Here is a 22,767-nt window from a genome sequence, read left to right as displayed (position 1 = left end):
GATTTTTATTTATCTTTATGTGTATAGTTCTTTATTTGCATGACTGTCTGTGCACCACATGTGTGCTGGCCACAGAGGCCAGAAGAGGGTGTCAGATTTCCTAGGACAACAGTTGCTAACAGCTGTAAGCCGCCATGTGGGTTCTGAGGATTGAGCCCAAGTCCTCTGGAAGAGCAGCCAGTGTACTTAACCTCTGAGCCATCTCTCCAGCCCTGAGACACCCTATAGTTTCTAAGAGAGATATCTGAAACATCACAGTGATTCCTCACAGCAGAAGAAATATGTTGCTGGCCTCCGAATGTGTAGAGATGTCAGCTTTATTTTCTCAAAAATTAGCATTTGGATTACTAGTACTGTTTATAGGCTTAAAAATTTTTTTTGTTGTCTTCAATACAATTTCAAAAAGTTGTTACAATGAAAACATGTAACACGTTAGCACTAAGTTTGTGCACTCTTTTGTATTAACTAAAACTTAAGATGATTGTTACAATAAAAAATATATATTGCACTTACTGGATTTCATAGTTTTCAAAACCCTCTTCACATACACATCACGTGGTTTTCCTTGTGTTGAGGATGTGCAGTGCACATGCTAGACACGCCCTTTCCCCCACTGAGCCGCATCCCCAGCCCTCCTCCTCTCTTAAGCTCCGCCTCACAGTAGGAAAGTGACTCCTTTGAGGTGTTTGGAGGCCTTCCCAAAGTTAGCTCAGTTTTCACCTGACAGAGTCAGGACAAGAATTCCTGACTGTTCCAAATGCCAGGCAAGGCAGGACTTTCTCCCAGCAGACCTCGGGTGAAAGTCAGCATCCCTCGGTCCAGAGCTTGGGCTTTAGTATTGATAGAGCCAGGTAGCAGTCACAATCACAGATTTGGTACAAATGACCCAGCTCCATTAGCACTAATTTAGGACAGTGTGTGTCTAGAGACTGACCTGCTGGTTGTTGTCTTAGCTGTATTCACATTGGTCTCTACATGTGGGTCCTTGGGTGGGAAAAGGTCACCAGGACCTTACTTTCCTCTCTACTTCTCTAAACATAGTGTTTATTTTATTTTATTTCTTTACCATTTGGAATACATGCATCTCTTTGTGTGATATATGCACATTACCAGGATTCCTTCTTATGCTTCACTGCGGCAGCAGTCCCTAACTTACAAGGTCACTATCACAGAATGTCACTGATGCTGACGTGCAGCTTTACCCTAACTCTCCTCAGAAAGCGTGCACCAGCACACCCTGTACATCCCTTGACAGCTGTAAGAATAACACCACTTCCCGTTCTTCTCAATTTAGGTGAGACCCGTGAGAATTCACACCACAAACTTAATGTTTCCTCTCAAAATAGTAAATTTGTTCTTCTCTTTCCACGAGTAAGTTGGTAAATTTCCAAAAGCTCCCCCAATGAGATTGTTCGTTTAATTATAGGGTGCGCAGGGATTTGAGGACTAATGCACGTGTGAGTGGAAGCCAGTGGATCCAGTGGATCTCATTTTATTTAAGAAGTGTTCCAAGTACCTACGTCCTGTTGTTGTTGCGAGTTTGCTGTTGTGTGAGACAAAGTCTTACTGTCTGACCTCAGGCTCATTATGTGGTTCACTGTTGCACTGGGCTTGCAATCCTTCTGCCTCAGCCTCCTGACTGGTAGGATTGTAGGCATATGCCACCATGCCTAGCCCAAGAAGCAAAGCGTTCATGTAGCATTTTTAATTCTTTATGGAAAACTCTAGTTGGAAATAGTCTGCAGGCATGCTTTTAAGCCCAGCACTCAGAGGCAGTGGCAGGCAGACCTCTGAGTTCAAGGCCAGCTTGGTCTACATATTGAGTTCCAGGCAGCCGGGGCTACACAGAGGCCCTGCCTCAAATGCACAAATAAACAAATAAAATTAATAATCTATTTTTACTGAATTGCCCTGCCTTGTTTATTTAGTTCACATTCAAACATAGTTACTAATGTATGTACTAGTTTCTTAAATTCATCATACAGCCATGTCCATAATAATGAAACTATTTTTATTTTATTCGTTTTTCAACACAGGGTTTCTCTGTGTAGCCTTGGCTATCCTGGAACTCACTCTGTAGACCAGGCTAGCCTTAAACTCAGAGGTCTGCCTGCCTCTGCCTCCCCAGTGCTAGAACTAAAGGCATGTGTCACCACTGCCCAGCTAACAATGAAACTAGACAGTTCAAAAGTTTCGCCTTTTCTAAGAAATACCTTTTCATCCATTTTTAGGAAACAAATACACTCTAGAGACTCGACCCAACCAAGAAGGCATCGATGTAAGGGAAGAGCTCCTGAAATTTCATTCTACGTATTATTCGTCCAATCTGATGGCTGTTTGTGTTTTAGGTCGAGGTAAGAACTCAAAAAATTCGACAATTCATGGAGTGGTTATTGTTTCTTGTCCATTTTGACTATTTACAAAGTATTAGAAGGAGATGAGGTATAGGTATTTATTTGCTCATAGTCTTAAAAATGCCCTGCAGATGGGGATTTCACTCAAACTCTCTGGCTTCCAAAAAGTTTAGAGAGACCTGAAGACCATGTGAATTGCTGTTAGGTTTTCTAAGTCTGTAAAAGCAAGGGAAGATTTGAGCTGATAGCAGTTAAAAATCTGCAAATGAAATGAAAATGTTGAGGACACTAGACGGAGGAAGTTGTCTTTAGCAGCAAAGGTTCATTTTCAGGGCGTAGATCAGTGACAGTTTGCTGTTTCCCTGTCAAATCGTTGTGTTTTGTTTTCACTTTGCTTTGAGTAGTGATGGGTTTGGATGTGGCTGCTGTTCCATATTGTTGGTGGTAAGTGGGACCTTCCGCTGCCCTACTCGCTGTGAAAGCAACTTATTTTTATTGTTATTTGAGTTAGGGTCTCCCTGTATAGAGCAGTCTGGACTTGAATTTGTGGTGTTCCTCCTGCTCCTGCCTCCCAAGTGTTCAGATTAGAGATAGGAGCCTGGCTCAAAATTAAAATAGTTACACTTGACTTGGATACCAGACTAAATGGAAAAACAGATACTAAAAGTGTATCTTGGATGTGGTATAGCAGTTAGGACTCATAATCTATAGTCTACCTTGATGTTGAAGGCCAAAAATTACACACTTGCTTAGCTAAAGATATATAGGCCTAGAGTATTTAGTGTTAGTGGGTATGTGGAACCCAGTCCTGGATGATAGGTATGTAAAAGCTATTTTGTATCTTAGAGAAAAATATATGATTTTGGTCAATGTTTTTGGATAAATGCTAATGGCACCAGGTGCAATAAACATGAGCTTTGCCTTCAGGTGTTTATGATTTAGTGGAAGTGATAAAGTAAGGATCTTTTTAAAATCTTTTTTCGGTTTTCTCTGTGTAATAGTCCAGGTTGTCCTGAATTTGTTTTGTAGACCAGGCTGGACTCTGCCTCCTTAGTGCTGGGATTAAAGGTGTGTGTTACCACCGCCTGGCTCAGATGTTTCATTTTCCTGGCCAATATACATCACTTCTAACTGGCTTCTGCACTGAGCTCAGTAGAGCGGAGGGATGTGGAGATGCCCTCACATGCAGAGGTGTGAGGAGGAACCACCATCTTTACAGGGTTAATAGATGACTCACTTTTTCTTTAGGGTCAAGAGAAGACTAGCCATGTGGAAGGGCCTATGCCACAAAAGGACAAAAACATTGTTTTCTGGTTTGGTGTAGCTGTTCCTCTGTTGTAGCAGCACCAACTATCCAAACATTTGGCAAATAAGTAATGACCAAGTGTAGACCCTGAAGTGCCAAGTACTGGTGTCGCAGAGTCAGGAGACTCAGGTTCCTGGGCCCTGCTCTTGGCTTAGTGGGAAAGTTGGACTGGGCAGCATTACTCAGATGCTTTACCTTTAAAAAGTTACATTATGGGGCCGGAGAGGTGGCTCAGTGCTTCTCTTGCAGGGGACCTGAGACCAGTTCCCAGCACCCACACCGTGTCTATCACAGTTATCTATCACTCCAGTTCCAGGGAATCTTGACATACTCTCTGACTTCCACAGCACCAGGCATGCGTGTGGCACACATATACACATAAGCAAAATACTCGTAAAATATTTTTAAAAAGAGAAAAGCCCCACTGTGGTTTTGTGCTTTAAGGGTAGAAACAGGAGAGTTCCGCTTACCTGGTAGGACCTTGTTCTAAGGACTTCACTGTCGTGAATACTTGATGGTTGGCACAACAGTTGGCAGCCCACCGTGCCTCGAGTTTCATGTTTCATCAATGTGTAAGGATCTCCCCTGACATTTTTCTTTTTTTCCTGCAACACTTAAAATAAGTAGCCCAGACTGGGCTAGAACTCAAAACCCTCCAAAGTTGGCCTCCCGCTGGGATGATGAGGGTGTGCCCCCATGCTTGGCCATCTGACATCTTTTGCATCAGATATACTCCATCTGTTCTTGAATTCACTTGTCACGTAGCAATCCCCTGTCTGCCTGTTGTCTGTGCACATTTTGCTAACTACAGCTAAGCAGTTGGTTGTGGTGGTGTACACCTTTAGCCCCAGTACTTGGGAAACAGAGGCGAGTGAATCTCTGTGAATCTCAGGCCAGCCTGCCCTACAAAGTAAGCTCCAGGCCAGCCAGGAACACAGCTGCGTGTTCTGTTGTCTTTGACATTTGTCTTCAATTTATTGCAAGATAACGTATGTGGAGAATATATGTTCAAATATATATGAGAATATATATTATGAAGACTGTCTGGATATTTGGAGTCTATATAGGAGAAGTGACTGAGTGAGGCGTAGCTCTCAGGGTTGCTTTTGACGCAGTATAGGCACTGGCAGGCTCTGACCGCTTTGACATTATTTGCTACAGAGACTTTTATTTTTTCATGTTTTTCTTTTAAAACCATGAGACATTTCAGAAGGTCCTAAGGCTTTAAATTCTGTCTGTGTATCCAGTTGGTTAAATTCTATTTTCTATCTTTGTTTCTTTTTTTTTTTAAAGATTTATTTATTTATTATTTATACAGATTTTTGCCTGCATACCAGATCTCACTATAGAGGGTTATGAGCCATCATGGGGTTTCTGGGAATTGAACTCAGGACCTTTGGAAGAACAGCAAGTGTTCTTAACCTCTGAGCCATTGCTTCAGCCCCACTATCTTTGTTTCTTTGTTTCTTTTAGAAACTTTGGATGACCTGACTAATCTGGTGGTGAAGTTATTTTCTGAAGTAGAGAATAAAAACGTCCCTTTGCCTGAATTTCCTGAGCACCCTTTCCAAGAAGAACATCTTAAAGTAGGTGGACACGTTCTGTTTTTCATTTGCGAACGTAACTGTCATGGCAATCAAATCCATGTTATGTGTGTTAGGAATATGTGTCAATGAAAATGCACCAACAGGCTTTGGCCTTTGCATGCTAAGAATAGTTTGGGTAGCTGTGACCTTGGCAGGCTATTAAAAGTGTCATCAGTGCCAGACGGCAAGTATCCAAAGCGGTCTCAGGATCTAGGGCACCAAGCCCGGATCACTCAGCCATTATAATAAAATTGCACTGAACGAGAACCCGATTTACTAACTCTTTCTGGTCACTTCTTTGCACTCTGGCAGCAGTTTAACCAAAAGCAGTAGTCTTCATTACTAGTAAGTATTTCACTCTGTATATAGCAAGTATTTTGTGATTTGTCTTTTTTTTTTTTTTCTCCCCAGCAACTTTATAAAATAGTACCCATTAAGGATATTAGGAACCTTTACGTGACATTTCCCATACCAGACCTTCAGCAGTACTACAAATCCAATCCTGGTCATTATCTTGGTCATCTAATTGGGCATGAAGGTCCGGGAAGCCTGTTGTCAGAGCTCAAGTCAAAGGGTAAGTGTCTTTGTCAGCGGTTCTGGATGTAGTAACCCCATCTCTCACTCACGTCACCTAGGAAAGTTTGGATGTTTGGAGTTTTGAGCAATGTGGTCCCTGGTAGTGAGCTTCTTGTCTAGGGCTCCTTTTCACAGATCTGTTTTACTCGCGAGTATCTGTTGATCAGTGGAGTGAACTCTTTCAGAAGTTCCCATGTTGGAATTGAACCCAGACCTTTGTAGAAGTTAGGCAAGTGATGTACCCCAAGCCGTATCCTCAGCCACGCTTTAAATGATGTAGAGGTTAAGAAAGTAAGAGCCCAGCTGAGGGAAGTGGCACATCCCTGTAACCCTGCCTGTCGGGAAGCTGAGGCAAGAGCGTTACCAGTTCAAGGCCAGTGTGGGCTACGTAATTCAAGACCAGTCTCGGCTACACACTGAGACTGTCTCGAAACGATAAAGAAAAGCCTGCAGTGGACTCCTTCCAACTATGTCTGTACATGTTGTGTCCTTATCTGCTTCAATCCATCAGGTGAGAAAGGTGTAGAATCTACAAAGAATGGTTTCCAAAGCCCTGTCAGGACCTACTGCGTGCTACTGCGCATGTCTAGTTCTGTGCGGAACTGCTTTGCTCTCTGAGCTAGCTTTTCCGTGCAGGGCACATGTTAATTTCTTCAAGTGTATGCCATGGATGTTAGTTGGATGTAGTAGTGGTGCACGCCTGAGTCCCGGCAAGTCCAAGGCCAGCCTGAGCTACATAGGGTGCTCCAGGCTAGCCTGAACTACATAGCCAGACTCTGTCTCAGAAATGCCAAAAACAAAACAAACAAACAAACAAACAAACAAAAAAAAAAAAACAGGGCTGGAGAGATGGCTCAGTGGTTAAAGCTCTTACCATACAAACATGGGACTGGGTTTGGATTCCCCAGCTCGTAACTCCAGCTCCGGAACACACTAGCTAGGAGACTTGTTTTGTCACTGCTGTCCAGGTTTGGTGGCTGCACACTACCTCAGTGAATACCGTGGAAGAGTGATCCAGGATGATCGCACATCAACCTTGGCCCCCTACATGTATGTGCACCCACACTTGTGTGTCCGTACACACGCAAACATGCATTAGCACACATGCACACATGAAAACAGAAAAAAAAAAAGATGATAAAGTCAACACCCCTACCAATCCCTCCCCAGGCCCCAGTGGCATGGTTCAGCCAATAAACAAGTGGACCCACTCAGCCCGATGATCTAAATTCACATCCTGGAACCCTCCTGCTGGAATGAGAAAATCAGCCTAAAAAGTTGTCTTCTGACCTTTGCTTGCACACTGTGGCACAGCCGGATGACCTGAGCCTGATCTCCAAGTCTCATCTCAAAGTGGAAGCAGAGAACTGACTCTGCTTTGATCTCCACACTATGCTCTGACACTGTGCCACGCACACAGTCTGCGCGCACACATAGTAGTAAATACAAGCTTTCAGAGGAGAACAACCACGCATTTACTTGTCTTTTTCTCTGTATATCGCAGGCTGGGTAAACACCCTGGTTGGTGGGCAGAAGGAAGGAGCCCGAGGCTTCATGTTTTTCATCATTAATGTGGACTTAACTGAAGAAGGGCTGTGTAAGTATCAACCGGATTTGTTTTTAATTTCTCATGCCGTAGGTCAGTTTCCTGTTGAAAAACAGCTCGAACACTTCAGTTCATATGCTCTATCTATTGTATTTCCCGTGTGTAACTTGGCCTTTGTTTGTGATAACCCTTATCCCCTAACAATTGATTTTATTTTATATTGGTAGAATGTATACATGGCTTTTCATTTATTGCCCCACTGTCTATTCTGTCATCTACCCGAGTCCAGAGGGCTGTATGTGGGACATGTAAACCCAGCCTTAGGGAGGTGAGGATTCCCGTTTCCTAGAGGGACCATCTACACTTCCCCGACTTACCTTAGGAGTGAGCCAGCGCTTAAAGGATTCAAGGACTGAATGATTTTTAAGTGTGCCCCTTTTTTCCAGTATACGTTGAAGATATAATTTTGCACATGTTTCAATACATTGAGAAGCTACGTGCAGAAGGACCTCAAGAATGGGTTTTCCAAGAGTGCAAGGTACTTTTGTTTCACCAAAATTTTTAAGGCATCTATTTTTCAAAAACAAATATATGTGAACTAATTTAACTTTAAGGCCCAGTTAAACGTCTATTTTCTACCTAATTGAAGTCTAAAATGTTGCAATGCATAGTTGTATTATTAAAGGCTAGATGTTGTAGTCTGATTTGTTAATTGAGGCACGATTTAAAGGTTGAGGTATCATGTGCCCTCTGAGGAGAACTAGCATCTGTCAGGGTTTGTGTCACTTCCAAAGCTGCATAAATCTGTTGGTTTTACATCTGGTGACAAAACTTTACAGTAAATTGTAAAAGAAACAATGAATTGTTTTATATATAATAATAGCTGTGTTCTTCGAAGTGATTTTACCGCATACATAGAAAAGCCTCTCCTACCCTGACCGTTTTTCTGAGGCAGTTTACATCTTGCTGTGTAAACTTGGCTGGCCTGAAATCCACAGAGGTCTCTCCCTGCCTCATCCTCCCTCGTGTTGGGATTAAAGGCTTGGACCACCACAGCTGGCTTTTTTTTTTTAATATATAAAACAGAATATGTTTGTCTTTTAAACTTTATTTGTTTATTTTTATTTTTTTCCATTTTAGTTGTTGTTGGGTGTTTTGTTTTTTTCCTTCAAGACAGGCTATCTTGGAACTCACTCTGTAGACTAGGCTGGTCTCAAACGCAGAGATCCATCTGCCTCTGCCTCCCAAGTGCTGAGATTAAAGGTGTACGCCACCACTACCCAGAAATCTTTCAGATTTGAAAACTCTTCTTTTAAAAGGGATTAAAGAAATATTTTATGTATGAAGACCTATCAAAATTTGGACATGGATTTTTGGATTGGGTACTTTTTTCCCACTGGTGCTGAGCATCCAACACTGGACCTTCATGTGTTAGGCAAACACCCTAGCACTGAGCTTTATACCCAGCCTAAGGAATATCCTGTTAAACTTGGCAAAAATTTAAAGTATATTATGGTAATTATGACAGTACTTTCTATTAGAATTGTTTACTTGTTTTTTTTCTTACTTTAAGCCTATCTTGATAAGTTTCAATTTATTTTTCCATGTCTTATACATTCCTAATCAAGTATTGCTAGGTTTTGATAAGTGTAATGATGATAACATTGGATTACAAAGCCTATAGTTCAGACAGAACACTAAAAATGTGTTTTTGAGTAATAGTTGACTTAGGTCTAATTGCTTAACTTTCTCTTTTAGGACTTGAATGCTGTTGCTTTCAGGTTTAAAGATAAAGAGAGACCACGAGGCTATACATCAAAGATTGCTGGAAAGTTGCATGTGAGTTGATTTTCCTGTTCTCAGTAGTGTGTTGAGACTTTTGGGTCCTCCATATGTTACTGTCAGTACTGCACAAATGATGCAAGGTTGGGACTCAGAACTTCAGACATCTTAGCACTGGGCAACATTTGACAACAAGATATGTATAGAATGCTACTGCTCCTTATTGTAAAAATTACTTTCTGAGGTATTTTCATCACATAGGTGTCTTAGAGTTTTATTGTTGTGAAGAGACACCATGACCATGGCAACTCTTATTAAAGAAAGCGTTTAATTGGAGCTGGCTTATAGTTCAGAGATTTAGTCCATTATCAGCATGGCAGGAAGTATGGAAACCTACAGCCAGACAGTGCTGGAAAAGTAGCTGAAAGTGCTACATCCGGATCCTTAGGTAGCAGGAAGAGAGAGACTGGGCCTACCGTGAGCATTTGAGACCTCAGAGTCCACCCCAGTGGCACACTCCTCTAACCTGGCCACACTTAAGAGTGCTGCTTCCTGTGGGCCACTTTCACTCACACCACCACAGTGGGGTTTTGCTGATTGGCTTCGTCTTTCAAGTCTTCAGCATCTGTCAGGTGTTCCTTGTGAACATTTTATATCATCTCCTTCCCCATGTCCCTTGTTACTGCTTTAGTCTGAGCTGTCATTTCTTACTCTTGCTACTATTATGGTCTCCACAATAGTTTACTTTTCTAGCTTCAATGTTTTTGTTTGTGTTTTGTTTTAGGCATACATATTAAAATTGTTCATTTTATTTTGTGGTATTAAGATTAACTGTAAAGTTTTATGCGTGCTAGGCAAGCTCTCTAAAACTCAGCTCTACTTCCAGCTCCTCGCTGAGTTCTAGCACTAAATTCAGATCCTTTATTATCTGTTTAAAATCCTCCTGATGGTCTTCCCTTAGCATTGTTGTAAGATCCTGACCGTCCTTGGCCTACGAGGTAATCTGAGAGGCCGAGTTAATCTGAGAGGCCGTGCCCTCTGGCTCTCCAGCCTCCCTTTCCATTCCCGTTGTGTTCCGGCTGTGCTAGCTTTGTCTAATATTCACACATTAATCCTCCTCCTCTCCCTTTCATAGCAATGGAGATTGCTATACCCTCTCACAGGATAGCAGGGCTCCAGGTCTCATGCCCTCTTTTTTTTTCCACTTTTGTTTTTATTGTCTTGAACACTCTCACTGAGTCGCTCTGGTCGTGAGCTCGCTTTGTAGCTCTGGCAGGCCTTGAACTGCAGTTCTCCTGCCTCAGCCTCCTGGCTGCACCATCAGGCCTGGCTGTTCCTTTTGTTGTTCATGTAGGGCCTTTGCACTTGCTGTTGTCTATAAATGGCGTGTGTCTCTGTGGAGTTTGCATCTCCTTATCATAGATGGTTTTCAGGAAGTCCTTCCATGGCATCCCAAACTGAAACAATGGCCCTGCTTCTGACTCTCTTACTTCCTTCACAGGACCTGTCATTAATATGGCACCATTTGTTTGTTGTGCCAGTTAGAATACATGTTCCCTGGAGAGCAGGGACTTCTGCCCTTCGCCCTCAGTACCTGCAGTAGTAGCTAGCAATACTGAAAAATTAAAAAGCTATTCAATAAAGTTCTCACAATGAAGCAATCTGCCTCAGTATTTCAGAAATTACTTCTACAGTTTACAGGAGCCAGAGTATTTCTTTCTACAGGTGTTGTTAATGTTTGATTTCATTCACCAAAAGTTGAGAGAAAATAGTTTATAAAAGTGTGTGCACTGTATATTAAAAATTCTGTGTCAGTATTTCATTGTCAATTTTTCTTCATTGCCAAGTATCACTTTTTAACCAGAAATATTGTATTTTTCCTCAAACAAAATATGAGAGCCAGGTGTAGTAACTGAGGCGCATAGGAGGCTGAGGTAGGATACTGAGTCCTAGGGTAGCCTGGGCTACAGAAAAGGATCCTGCTTCCACACCCCACCGAAACCAAATTATTTTAGTCTCAGCAGTCTAAGTGTATGTGAAGATTGACAGTGTGCTTGGAATCATCGCTTATGAGACTTAAGGACCAGCCTCGTGTGCACAAGGCCCTGCTTCAGCCCCAGCATTGCAAAAGATAGTGATAAGTAGGGAAGAGAGCAACAGGGCCACAGAATGTTTGCTAACGGCAGGAAAGGGCATATAAATAAATAAACTTGATATATTAGAAATCTGCTTATATTCATAAACTCTGGTGGCCTTCAAATATTAACTATTTGTATTTTCCTGTTTCAAAGTATTACCCCCTAGATGGAGTGCTCACAGCTGAATATTTACTGGAAGAATTTAGACCTGATTTGATAGAAATGGTTCTTGATAAACTCAGACCAGAAAATGTCCGGTGAGTTATCCGCAGATTTTACTGTTACATACTAATTTTTTCTCATGGTTGGAATCTAAAAATTCATGATTGTGAACAAAACACCAACACCTTTTTTTTTTTGGGGGGGGGCTTATTTTCTTTTGAGACAGGATCTCCCTGTGTAGCCTTGGGTGGCCTGGAGTTCACTATGTAGACTAGACTGGCCTTAAACTCACAGTTGCTTGCCTCTGTGCCTCTGTTTTCAGAGTGCCGTGACTAAAAGTGTGCACCACCCATCTAGGCCTTTGAACCTTTTACATTCAGCTCTCCTGTACTCTTACATTCTCGAAGCAGGTAAATGGAGGAGTCTCCCTCTCCACCAGGTGAGGGGGCCACAGTCATGGATGAGCAGGTGTCCGCTTACCCACCACAGCTCTGACACTGTCCACGTGGAGCTGGGATTTAGTTGAATATTTTGTTTAGGGATGAAATGGAGAATATTTTCAGATTAGTACAGCTCATTATCAAACTTCGGTAAGTGCTAATATAATTCATTAATTCTTGGTTTAAAAGTTTATCAAGTGTCAAAGTTTAGAAATCTTTCCTGATGAAAATAAATTATGAGATCACACAGAAATTAAAATCTCTGTTTTTTATGTATCCAGTCAAAACAAATTACAGTACATTTTGTGTCCAGTTTCTTTGTTTTTAAGATTTACTTTGATTTAATTTATACCTGTCTTGATGTGGTACCTGCCACATGTGTTTGGGTGCCCTTAGAAGTCACAGGTGGGTGTGAGTCACCCAGTGGGGTGCTGGGAACTGAATTTAGGCCCTCTGGAGGAGCAAGTGCTCTTAACTGGGCCATCTTTCCAGCACTGTTTTGTTTTCTAAAGGAGGCGCTCTCACTTTACAGCCCTGGCTGTACTGTAAATTGCTATAAAAATCAGGCTGGCTTCAAAGCTGGCTGGATCCTCCCACCTCTGCCTCCTAAGAGCCAGAATTACAGGTGTGCACAACCAATGCCAGTCTTTGTTTGTTTGAGACAGTCTCACATAGTCCAGGCTGGACCTCACCTCACTGTAGCTGAGGATAACCCTGAACTCCTCCTCCCAGGTACTGGGAATACAGGTGCGCACCACGCTGGCTCCCAGGCGGTCTCAGCCAGTGTTCCATAGTTGTCTAATCCCTAATTGCTCAATATCTGATTAGAATATGGAAAATCTTACTCAAAACTAGACGTTAAAGAAGCCAAGCTCCGTGGGCTCATCACTCTCCTCTGACAGCAGTACCTTCAGCAGCTGATAATTTTACTTAAAGACTAAAGATTGGAAAAGTCAGGAACTTTCCTTTCTTGTCAGCAAATAATAGAGAAAGTTGACAATTAAATACTAATGTAACTGAAGTTGCTCATTCCTACATGGGATGAGGTAGAGTGGACGATCCAGATGCTGTAAATGATACAGCAGAGGTGCAGGCTGTGAGGTCAGTCTCCCAGACTCAGCTGCCCTTCTGTACATAGCAACACAGAAAATGGGGAAGTTAGAGTATTTATGAACACAACAAAACGTAAGATACTTAGGAATTTAGTCAAAAGTAAATAAGACCTCCACACAGAAATTACAAAAACATCTAGATGCAGTAGAAAGTCTGAGGTCAGCCTGGGCTAAATAGCAAGACCCCATTTCAAAAAGCAAACGATTAAAAGAATATACGGGACCCCAAAATGCATCAGCAAGTAAGCATGTTTGTCATGCAAGCCTGGCGACCTGAATTTGGTCCTAGAACACACATTATGGTGGAAGAAAAAAAAAACCAACTCCACAAAAGTTGGACAGTTGTATGCACAATGTAGCATACATACATGGCATACACACACACACACAGGAAAAAATTGTGATTGAATAGTAATCTTTGCTGTGTAAAGTCAGCACCAACATTTTTAGGAGTGAATGTGTTGGAGCCTGTGCTTTACTTTAGATTAAATCGCACGTTTCTAAATTTGAGATCTTTAGCAATCAGTCTCAGAATCTCCCATTCCCTCAGGAACAGAAAAGTGTTTTTCCTGTAGATTCTGTGATTGCTGTCACTGTCACTTGGGCAAGTCACTAAGGAAGTGCAGAACAGCCTGGGATAATCTTGCCAGCTGCCAGGCAAGAACTATATTGCCCAAAGGTACAATGACTCTTTAAATCCCATTGAAACAAGTTTAACATTACAACCAGGAAAGAAAACCCTCAGAATGCAGAGAAAGTGAGAGTTATTTAATGTGGCCCATCAGTGTGCTGCTCTTACGATGTATCACCTAAGTAATTTCCATCCTCAGTCTAAATTCCTCTAATGACAGGGAACTCTTTCAGTATTAAGGTAGATAAATCCCCTTTCAATGTTGATACTATTTGCTGGTCCATGTTTCTACTTCTTCATCATTACTCACCACCTTATGCCTATCAGTTGGTGTGTTTATCATATTCCATCACAGTGTGGCAGGAACATCTTTGCTGTGTACCTAGTTTAAATCTCAAATATTAGTCTATTAATTTGGGAGTTGTTACTCATGATAAATGCTCTCAGGGCCTGTCTTCTCGTCTGTTTCTTGGCCTAACTGTTGACTGAAATTCTGTCAGTAGTCCATGCTTATCCCACTGGTTTATTGTTTCCAGGTTCCATTCTTTTCTCTTTTTAAACACACAAGTATTTGCCCGTGTCTAGTCTTCTGCCTCTTTTCATATCCTCCAGCCTTTCCAAAAGAGGATGAGCAGTGGCCATGGGGTTTGTTGCTTCCTTGTGTACAGACATGTGTGGCCAGTGCCTGGAGATGTGACAGCATCAGCACTGACCACTTAGGCTGGGCATCAGCTTTTCTGTTTCAGTGCAGCTGCACAGTCTAGAGGTCTGTGGAGTTTTCCAGAGATAGTAAGAGAGCGTCGTCTCCTAACAGGATTAGTTAGCAGTTTGCCTTAAGCCATGCATTCTCCTTAGTATGAGTTTCCTGTAGATAGGAACTGTGTTTATCTTTACAGAATTCAAGAAAAGTTGCCTACATTTTCCTCAAGCTTTTAGCCTCATTTTTCTTCTTCCTTGCTTGATTCCTTCTTAGTTTAAGAAACATATTTGGGGCTAGAGTGAGGCATCGGGTGTTTAAGAAGACAGACAGACAGACACACACACACACTTTAGCACTTTTTATAAAGCCTGGGTTTCTTTAGCACTTGTTTTTTGCTGTTATTCCTTGTTGTTTTTTTAATTCAATAAAGTGTTAGTTTGGTTTGCACTTTTTAGGGGATGAGGTTGAGGCTTAGTGGTAATACATGTACTTAGCATGTGCAGGGCCCTGGGTTTAATCCCAGCACCAGAAATAAACAAAAAAATCTAATTTGTTGTGAAATTGTAGAGTTCTACTCGTGGGAGAATAGAGTTAAATCTAATTTGATTCTCCTTTGAAAAAAACAATAGTGAAACTGAAGCCTGGAAAGGCAAAATGATTAGCTAATTCATGTCTTCACTGTGACTTTGGCAAGGTTTCAAAGAACATGAGTCAGAGTATCTACCACACACATGCAGGCTTCTACTTGCTAGGCTTATGCCTGTAGAGTAACTTACTCCTCACAGTTACATATGGAGCCCCTTCCATTCTTCAATTGTTGTCTTCTTTTTCTCTCAGGCATTGTTTGCAAAAGTCTATGAGAAGTCACTCCCTGGAAACCGTAATGTCCTTTAATAGCTGTAGTTAGGAAACCTTTTGTTTCCAGGTGGGTCCCAACCAGCTTCCTGAACGTGGTTTTGCCTGAATATGGAATGCAGTCAGCCTGCAATTCTAGCCTACTCCCTGCCCCCTTTATTAAAATAGAAATAAAAGAGCTCCAAGAGAAGCCACTAGAATCAGAGACCCTCTCATTTACACAGTCAGGAGTCTGCTGTGGATCTTTATATCTGTTCCCATCTGCTGTAGAAGGAAGTCTCTCTAATGGCTGAATAAGGTGCCAATCTGTGAGTATAGCAGAATGTCATTAGGGACATTTTATTGTCACTCTTTTTTAAATATTTTTAAGAGGTCAGTAGTATTTAGTTTTGCACTACGTCCGTCTCTGGGTTATCTAGACTCTGGTTCTTGGTCACCCAAGTAGTGTCAGGTATGGATTCTTGGGCCAATCAAATCAGACGTCAGTTGGGTTACTACCACAAGGTTTGTGCCACCATTGCCCTAGCATATTTTACAGGTTGGATAGATTGCAGATCAAACACTTTATGGTTGGGTTGATGTTTACTTTTCTCTTTTGATGGCCTGCAGAGTACATTTCCATGTTGTAGATACTAGACTGCGGAAGTGATGGTGCATGTAGGCACCAGCTCTATCTCTCCATGTTGTCTTCAGCAATGGGGCCTTGCTGACTGTTTATGGAGAGCAATCTACTGTCTTGGCAACAGCCTGCATTGTTTGGGGATTTCCATGGGACCCTTTTGGACAACAATTTAATCGGATGAAACCCAGCACTAGAAGCTTTGTTTAGTGACAAAATGGCCAGGATGGTTTCAGTCTCCCTCATCATTTGGAGACTTTATTAGGATTACCTTCAAATATTGTAGGAAGTTTTCACTGCACTAGCTTTCCATATTGCTCTTCAAATGCTCTTGAATTCTAGCTGTCTCTCCCCTTGTTCCCTTCCTTGAGTCCCATCTCCTCTCCCCCTTCCCACCTGATTCTCCCATTCTCTAACCCATCATTGGGGGTGGGCATGTGCTTACCCTGGAGTGCTTATGTAGATCAGAGGACAACTTTATGGAGTCAGTTATCCTACTTCCTCATGGGTCCCAGGGATCAATTCAGGCTTGTGCAGCACATGCCTCCACCTGCTTGAGATACCTTACAGGTTCTTAGGGTATGAGAATTGTCAGCATACACCATTTCCTTGTGGACAGTGTAACAGAACTCTTTCGTCTCCTAAACTCTGATTCTTGTGTTTTTGTGGAATATGTTTCTTCTTGTTTAGCTTGTCTTCTGGAATTGGTAGTGATCGGTGATAGGTAGGCAGTCCAGATTGGCAGGTGGGAAGTGGAACTGATTGGTGTCTGCCTCAAAGAAAGTTGATGAGATCAAGCACAGTTGTTCTTCAGAATGAATAAAAAATAGAAGGTAATTCAGACAGTTAGCCATTGCTGTTTGGGAAGTCCACCAAGGAGTTTGGGATGGAGATCATGGTTCTGCAGCTGGAAAAATGGCCTGGTTTGCTAGAGCCTATATGTAAGTGACAGGTGGCCATGGCAGCCCACTTGTCTTCCAGCCTTGGAAGACAGAGGCAGTGAATCCCCAGGCAATCTGGCCCGGGAGGCTAACAGTATTGGTGAGCTCTGGGTTTGATTGAGAGACCCTGCCTCAGTGAATAAAGTAGAAGAACATTGAGGACAATTCCCAACATCAACTTCAGATTGCCACATTTAAACATGTCCCCCAACACACACACATGATATATGAAAGTAGAAGAAGAAATGGAGACTCTGAAAGGGAAGATGCTGAGTAGAGGGTGTTTTGGTGGCAGCACTGGGCATGCAGCTGTGAGGGCAACATTCAGAGGCTCCAGAAGAATACCTGAGAGGGCAGCAAGTAAGTGCTGTCCTAGACCTACTTATTTGAGTTGGTCTGTAAGAGAGAAGCAGAACTGACTGACTTCGTGCTAACCCAGCCAATCGAGTTGAACTTCTCAACTTAAAAGGCTCAAAACAGGCTTCATCCCAGGGTGGGGCTGAGTATGCTGGTGGAAATGTAATGATTTCAATTTAGAGAGATAAGAGACAGGTGAGACAGAAGTGTCTCTGACATTGCTCCTCAGAAAGAGCTTACAGAATTTGCTGATAAAAGGCTTTTGTTGCTCTTCTCTCCTTTTTCCTCCTGGTGTTGAGGTCAAACCCACAGCATCTCTCATGGTAGGCAAGTGCTCTACTATTGACCTACATCTTCAACCCAGTGACACTTAAAATAGTCTTTGTCTTTGCGCATTTGTCCTTGCCTTCCTTCCTTGTAATAGTTACTTTTCCTTTGTTGTGCCAGAGTGCCATGGCCAGGGCAACTTACAGAAGGAAGAGTTTATTTGGCTTATGGTTCCAGAAGCATAAGGGACCATCATGGCAGCAAGCAGCTGGCATGGCAGTAGGAACAGGAAGTGGAGAGCTCACATCATGAACCACAAGAATGGAGGAGAGGGCAAACTAGAAATGCCATGAGTCTTTTAGCATTTCTAAACCCACTTCCTCCAGCAAGGTCACACTTCCTACACCTACCTAAATAGGTCTCCCAACTAGGGACCAAGCACCCGATGCCCAAGACTATAGAGGACATTAAAACATCAAATTGCTTGACTATTCCCATTTGTATTCTCTTCTAAGTAGTTTCTGGTATCTCATCAAAGATAGCTCTTAATAGGCCAGAAGATGGTCATTTCTCCTTGTTCTCTTCTTCCCTAGCAGCAGGAAGACCAGTGTGCGTGGAGTAGATAAATTTGTTGTTAGTTTTTGATAGGAAAAGAACGCTAAGAGAGCCAACCAGTGGTGGTGCATGCCTTTAGTCCCAACACTTGGGAGACAAAGGCAGATCTCTGTGAGTTCAAGGTAGCTTGGTACAGAGTGGGTTCCAGGACAGCTGGGTCTATACAGGGAAAAACAAAAAATAAGAAAGCAAACAAACAAAAAAACCCACAGAGCAGAAACCTAACAAGTTAGTACAGGTTCGTGGGGGGAAGGGAGAGCCTTGAACTTTTAATTCTGTGCAAAGGATTGAACCCACAGCTTCATGCCTGTTAGGCATGTGTTCCACACTAAGTCACACTCCCCCCCACATTTGAAGTCTATATGATCACAACATAGACCCACGTTCTTAGCCATTACTCTTAACTCTGAGCCTGAGCTGTCTTGGGAAGAAATAGTCTTTTGTAAAGACTGTTGTAAAGACTTTCTTAACAACTTTGGTTTTGTTGCTGTTATTTTTCTTGAGACAGGTTCTAACTGTGTAGCTCTGGCTGCCACTCCCAACTCATGGTGCTTCCACCTCAGCTGGGATTACAAACAGGTGCCACATCCCTGTTCCCTCTTCTTATTTTTCCCTGGCTGTTCTTTTAAATTAGTCAATGGTGGCTGGGTGGTGGTGGCTGCAGCACACACTTTTAATCCCAGCACTTGGGAGGCAGAGGCAGGCAGATCTCTGTGAGTTCCAGGCCAGCCTGGTCTGCAAAATGAGTTCAGGTCAGCTGAGGCTATTACACAGAGAAACCCTGTCTCAAAAAACAAAACAAACAAAAACCTTAAGTCAGTAGCATACCTAGATGAATCTGTCCTGCAGCAGTCTTTTCACACTAAGAACAATGGGCTGTGAACAAAGGATAGTGGGGCTGTGCCCAGAAGCCTGTGCTTGGGTTTGTGTCGCCTGCTGATTGGGTTTTCAGAGGCCTGAGGTGGTAGTTTTTGTCATCTGAGGAAAGGGAACCGCCGCTGAGAAAATGCCTCTATCAGCTTGGCCTATAGTCAGGGTGGTGGGCCATCTTCTTGACTAACGTTGATGTGTGTGAGTGTCTGGCCCACTGAGCAGTAGTTCCGAGCTGTGTTTAAAAAGCAAGCTGAGAGAGCCAGGAGGCGCAAGCTTGTAAGCAACATTCCTCCATGGTTCTGCTTCCATTTCTATGCCCCAGTTCCTGCCCTGATGTCCCTCAATGAAGAACTGACCTGTAAGATGAAATAAGCCCTTTCTTTCCCAGTGTGCTTTTGGTTCTGGTGTTTACTACAGCAACAGAAAGCAAACCAGGGCAAGGCCCAACCCATTCTTGGACATTATCTACATTTTTATGGGTCAGGGTCTATATATACATGTTTCATGAGTCTACAGGCTTGTTTCTGTTTGCTCTTTCCATCTGTCTCTAGGGTGGCAATAGTTTCCAAATCATTTGAAGGGAAAACTGACCGCACAGAGCAGTGGTATGGAACCCAGTATACGCAAGAAGCTATACCAGAGGAAGTCATTCAGGTAGGCTTACGTCTCTTGTGAATAAGTCTGAGCTCTGAGGAACCATGAGTTCCCTCAATTCTTCAATGTAGGTCCCCGAGTGTGGAGAGTGGTGGTCCAACATTGTCCTCACAGTCCTGGGAAAAGTAGAAGAGGAGCTAGGGAGCCTGAGGGTGGAGTTTTACATGAAGTGATGTGCTCTGGCACCTTCCCATGTGTTTATCAGACTACCTAGGGCTGCAACGAAGACCCCAGCTTCATGCATCTAAGCTCTGAAGTGTGATGAACACAGACTGCGTGGCACCAGGAAGGCAGGAGACCAGGAAGTAGGAGACATGGGAGACAGAGGCAGGCTGCAAAGCTGGCCTGCTGCTGCGGTCCTGGCCAGAATTCACACTGGTTTTGCCTTTTGGTAGCATTATATGTTGCCCTCATTGTCTGATTACTCTTTTTGTCAACATGAGAGAATTGTGACTTATTTCCAACCAGTTGTGTTTAGACTGCATTTTACCACATTTGTCAGTGGTTGAGGCATTGCTAAGCTACCTAGAATCTATTTCTTTCTTGCCTTGTTGGCTGTGGACCCTTGAGTTTGGGTCTATTACTCAAAAGTACCAGGAAACCTGACAAGTAATGAACTTTTCTTCTTCTTTTTTTTAAATTTAATTTTTATTTCATGTGCTTTGGTGTTCTGCCTTGCATGCATGTATGTGTGAGGTTTCCAGACCCCCAGGAACTGGAGTTACAGACAGTTGTGAGCTGTCATGTAGGTGCTGAATCTTCTGGAAGAGCAGCCAGTGCACATAACTGCTTAGCCATCTCTCCAGACCAAACTATTTTTTTCAATGACAAGAAAAGAATTTTTTTTTAATTTTTATTTATTGTGTATGCATTGTATATAGAGGTCTGAGGAGAACTTTGTGTGGTCCTTTCTCTCCTTTTACCTACTCCTCGGGTTCCGGGGATGGAGCTCAAGTGTCTGCCCAGCCTGGTGTGATCAGTGAAGAAAGGAAAAAAAAAGTCACTGATGCTTAGGGATCTCTGACATTGGGATGCCCTCCAGGGTATGACTAAATCCATATTCCTAAACCAAAGAAAATGTAATCTTTCTTCAGTCAGTGCTGGGCTGAAATAACCTGAAAGCAAGGAGAACCTCCCGTTTATCAAATGACCATAACAGCCTTGTCCTGGAGAGTTCTTAAGTTTGTCTGGAAGTTCAGCAGTGAGAGGATCTGCTGCGTGTTCCCTGGTCTTAGAGCAGCCTTTCTAGCTTAAAAACTCTGGTCAATGCTCTACTGTCCCCATGCCAAAAGACCTTAAGTGTGGACACAGAAATCGAACTGCAGCGCCTGCAAAGCTGTGACATGTCAGCAAGGTAACAAATGACTGAATCCAGAATTATTGGCCCTTGCTTGCCCTTTGGGGTTTTTAATGATAAAAAGTCATTTAGCTGTGAGCCTGGCCCTTTAACAGCCGGTAAAAAGGGTTCAACAACCAAAGGCCTGTTTTCTGTCCCACTTAGCTGCTGGAACCAGTTCATGTCCTTGTCTTGAATTATTGGCTTACCTAGCAGTTTGCATGTCTTCTGGAAGGAAGGCTAGGGCTTTAGCACTAAAGTGATGGATGGTGAGGGTGCTCAGTGGGTAAAGGCACCTGCTACCAAGACTCAGGTTCAATCCCCAGAACCCAGAGCATTGATTCCTGCAGGCTGTCCTCTGACCTCCACGCAGGGATCATGGGCTGGGTGCAGCGGCACACAAAATGAACAAATAAGTGGACAAACTAAAAGTACTGAAGTGAAAGAAGCCCCATTAGCCCGGCGTTTGGGCCATAAATGGAGGCAACAGCAGAACTGAAAGTATGGGCTTAAATAGTCCTTTGTAGATGGTTAGTGTTTAAAGAGCTAGAGTAGATATGGACCCATCAGATTCTCTGTGTTCCAGGAACTCAGGTTTTTCTTTAAGCAGCTGATTAGAAGCTGCAGAAAGGAGAGAGAGGGGAAGTAGATGTAAAATCTCTTTGAACCAGAAAGGTAAACTGAAGTTGCATGAAAATCCTTCAGTAGGGGCTGGAGAGATGGGTCAGTGGTTAAGAGCACTGTCTGTTCTTCCAAAGGACCCAGGTTCAATTTCCAGCACCCACGTGGCAGCTCACAACTGTCTGTAACCTCAATTCCAAGGGACCTGACACCTTCATATTAATGCACATAAAACAGTAAAAATAAATAAATAAATAGATAAATGAATGAATGAATGAATGAATAGAAGGAAATCCATCAGCAGATTCTGCCGGTAGCCCCTTTATGTATGATGGGAGAATGTTTCTTCTGCTTTGCTTACAGATTGAGCAAAGTCTTCTTTTGTTTGTTTGTTTGTTGTTTTGAGAGGGGTTCTCATTATCTAGCCCTGGCTAGCTGAGAAGTCAGCCAGGCTGGTATCTAACTGGGCACCCTCCTGCCTCTGCTTCCCCAGCACTGGGATTACTGGTGTGGACCACTATGCTCAGATAACACTGGTCCTTGATTTGCACTGTGGTGTTGTAGATCAAACCAGGGTTTGTATGTCTAACTCCTGAGTTATGTCAGTAATTTTATATATGTGTATTTTCTCATTCATCTAGAAGTGGCAAAATGCCGAGTTGAATGGGAAATTTAAACTCCCAACAAAGAATGAATTTATTCCTACAAATTTTGAGATTTTGTCATTAGAAAAAGATGCAACACCATACCCTGCTCTTATTAAGGTAATGTGTTAAATCTGTGGTTTGTTTGATTGTTTATTCATGATGGGGAGGTGTGTCTTATGTTACCCAACTCTTGCCTCAGAGGGTCAAGGGATCCTCTTGCCTCAGCCCCTGAATCTATTGTTCTGTACGTCAGACTTATTACATGGAGAAATAGAGATAATTTCTTGTGATTGGAATTTTGTTCATTTAGGATTTGTCACACCCTAAGAGATGATAGAAATGCTGTGAAAGAATACAAGAAATACTATGAAGTTAAAAATGCAACCACAAACAAAACTATTATACAACATAGACCCTAGAGAATTGCTTTGTTGCAGAAAAGTAAAAGTCAGGGCTCTAGCTGTGAGCCTGTTGAAAGGTGCCAGGCTCTCGTGCCTATCCGTGGAAGGCTTGGTAAAGAAGCAGGGTTGTGCCGCATCACACAAGGTGGTGAGAGGAGCCAGCCTGAAGCCCAGGAGAAAGCCTGTCCAAGGGAAGCTGTTGGATGTACTGCCCTAGATCTAAGGGTTCTAATTATAGCACAATGGTT

The 22,767-nt window shown here is 42.7% G+C and overlaps 1 protein-coding gene across 6 annotated transcripts in view; it reads left to right on the top strand.

Moving 5' to 3' along the window:
• Window positions 1–22,767, top strand: part of Ide (insulin degrading enzyme) — a 118,135-nt gene that overhangs the window by 66,500 nt on the left and 28,868 nt on the right. For all 6 annotated transcript variants that reach the window (XM_021631282.2, XM_060388820.1, XM_060388818.1 and 3 more), the window contains 9 exons: window positions 2,232–2,354; window positions 5,134–5,246; window positions 5,658–5,820; window positions 7,327–7,419; window positions 7,815–7,906; window positions 9,127–9,207; window positions 11,442–11,545; window positions 19,412–19,514; window positions 22,113–22,235. In XM_021631282.2, the coding sequence (XP_021486957.1) occupies window positions 2,232–2,354; window positions 5,134–5,246; window positions 5,658–5,820; window positions 7,327–7,419; window positions 7,815–7,906; window positions 9,127–9,207; window positions 11,442–11,545; window positions 19,412–19,514; window positions 22,113–22,235 (995 nt within the window). The remainder of the gene's footprint in view (window positions 1–2,231; window positions 2,355–5,133; window positions 5,247–5,657; window positions 5,821–7,326; window positions 7,420–7,814; window positions 7,907–9,126; window positions 9,208–11,441; window positions 11,546–19,411; window positions 19,515–22,112; window positions 22,236–22,767) is intronic.

The sequence above is a fragment of the Meriones unguiculatus genome, chromosome 1, assembly GCF_030254825.1.
Source record: "Meriones unguiculatus strain TT.TT164.6M chromosome 1, Bangor_MerUng_6.1, whole genome shotgun sequence".
In the NCBI taxonomy this organism is placed as follows: domain Eukaryota; kingdom Metazoa; phylum Chordata; class Mammalia; order Rodentia; family Muridae; genus Meriones; species Meriones unguiculatus.
The sequence above is the reverse complement of the archived record's forward strand: the minus strand, read 5'-3'. Positions and strand labels throughout refer to the sequence as shown.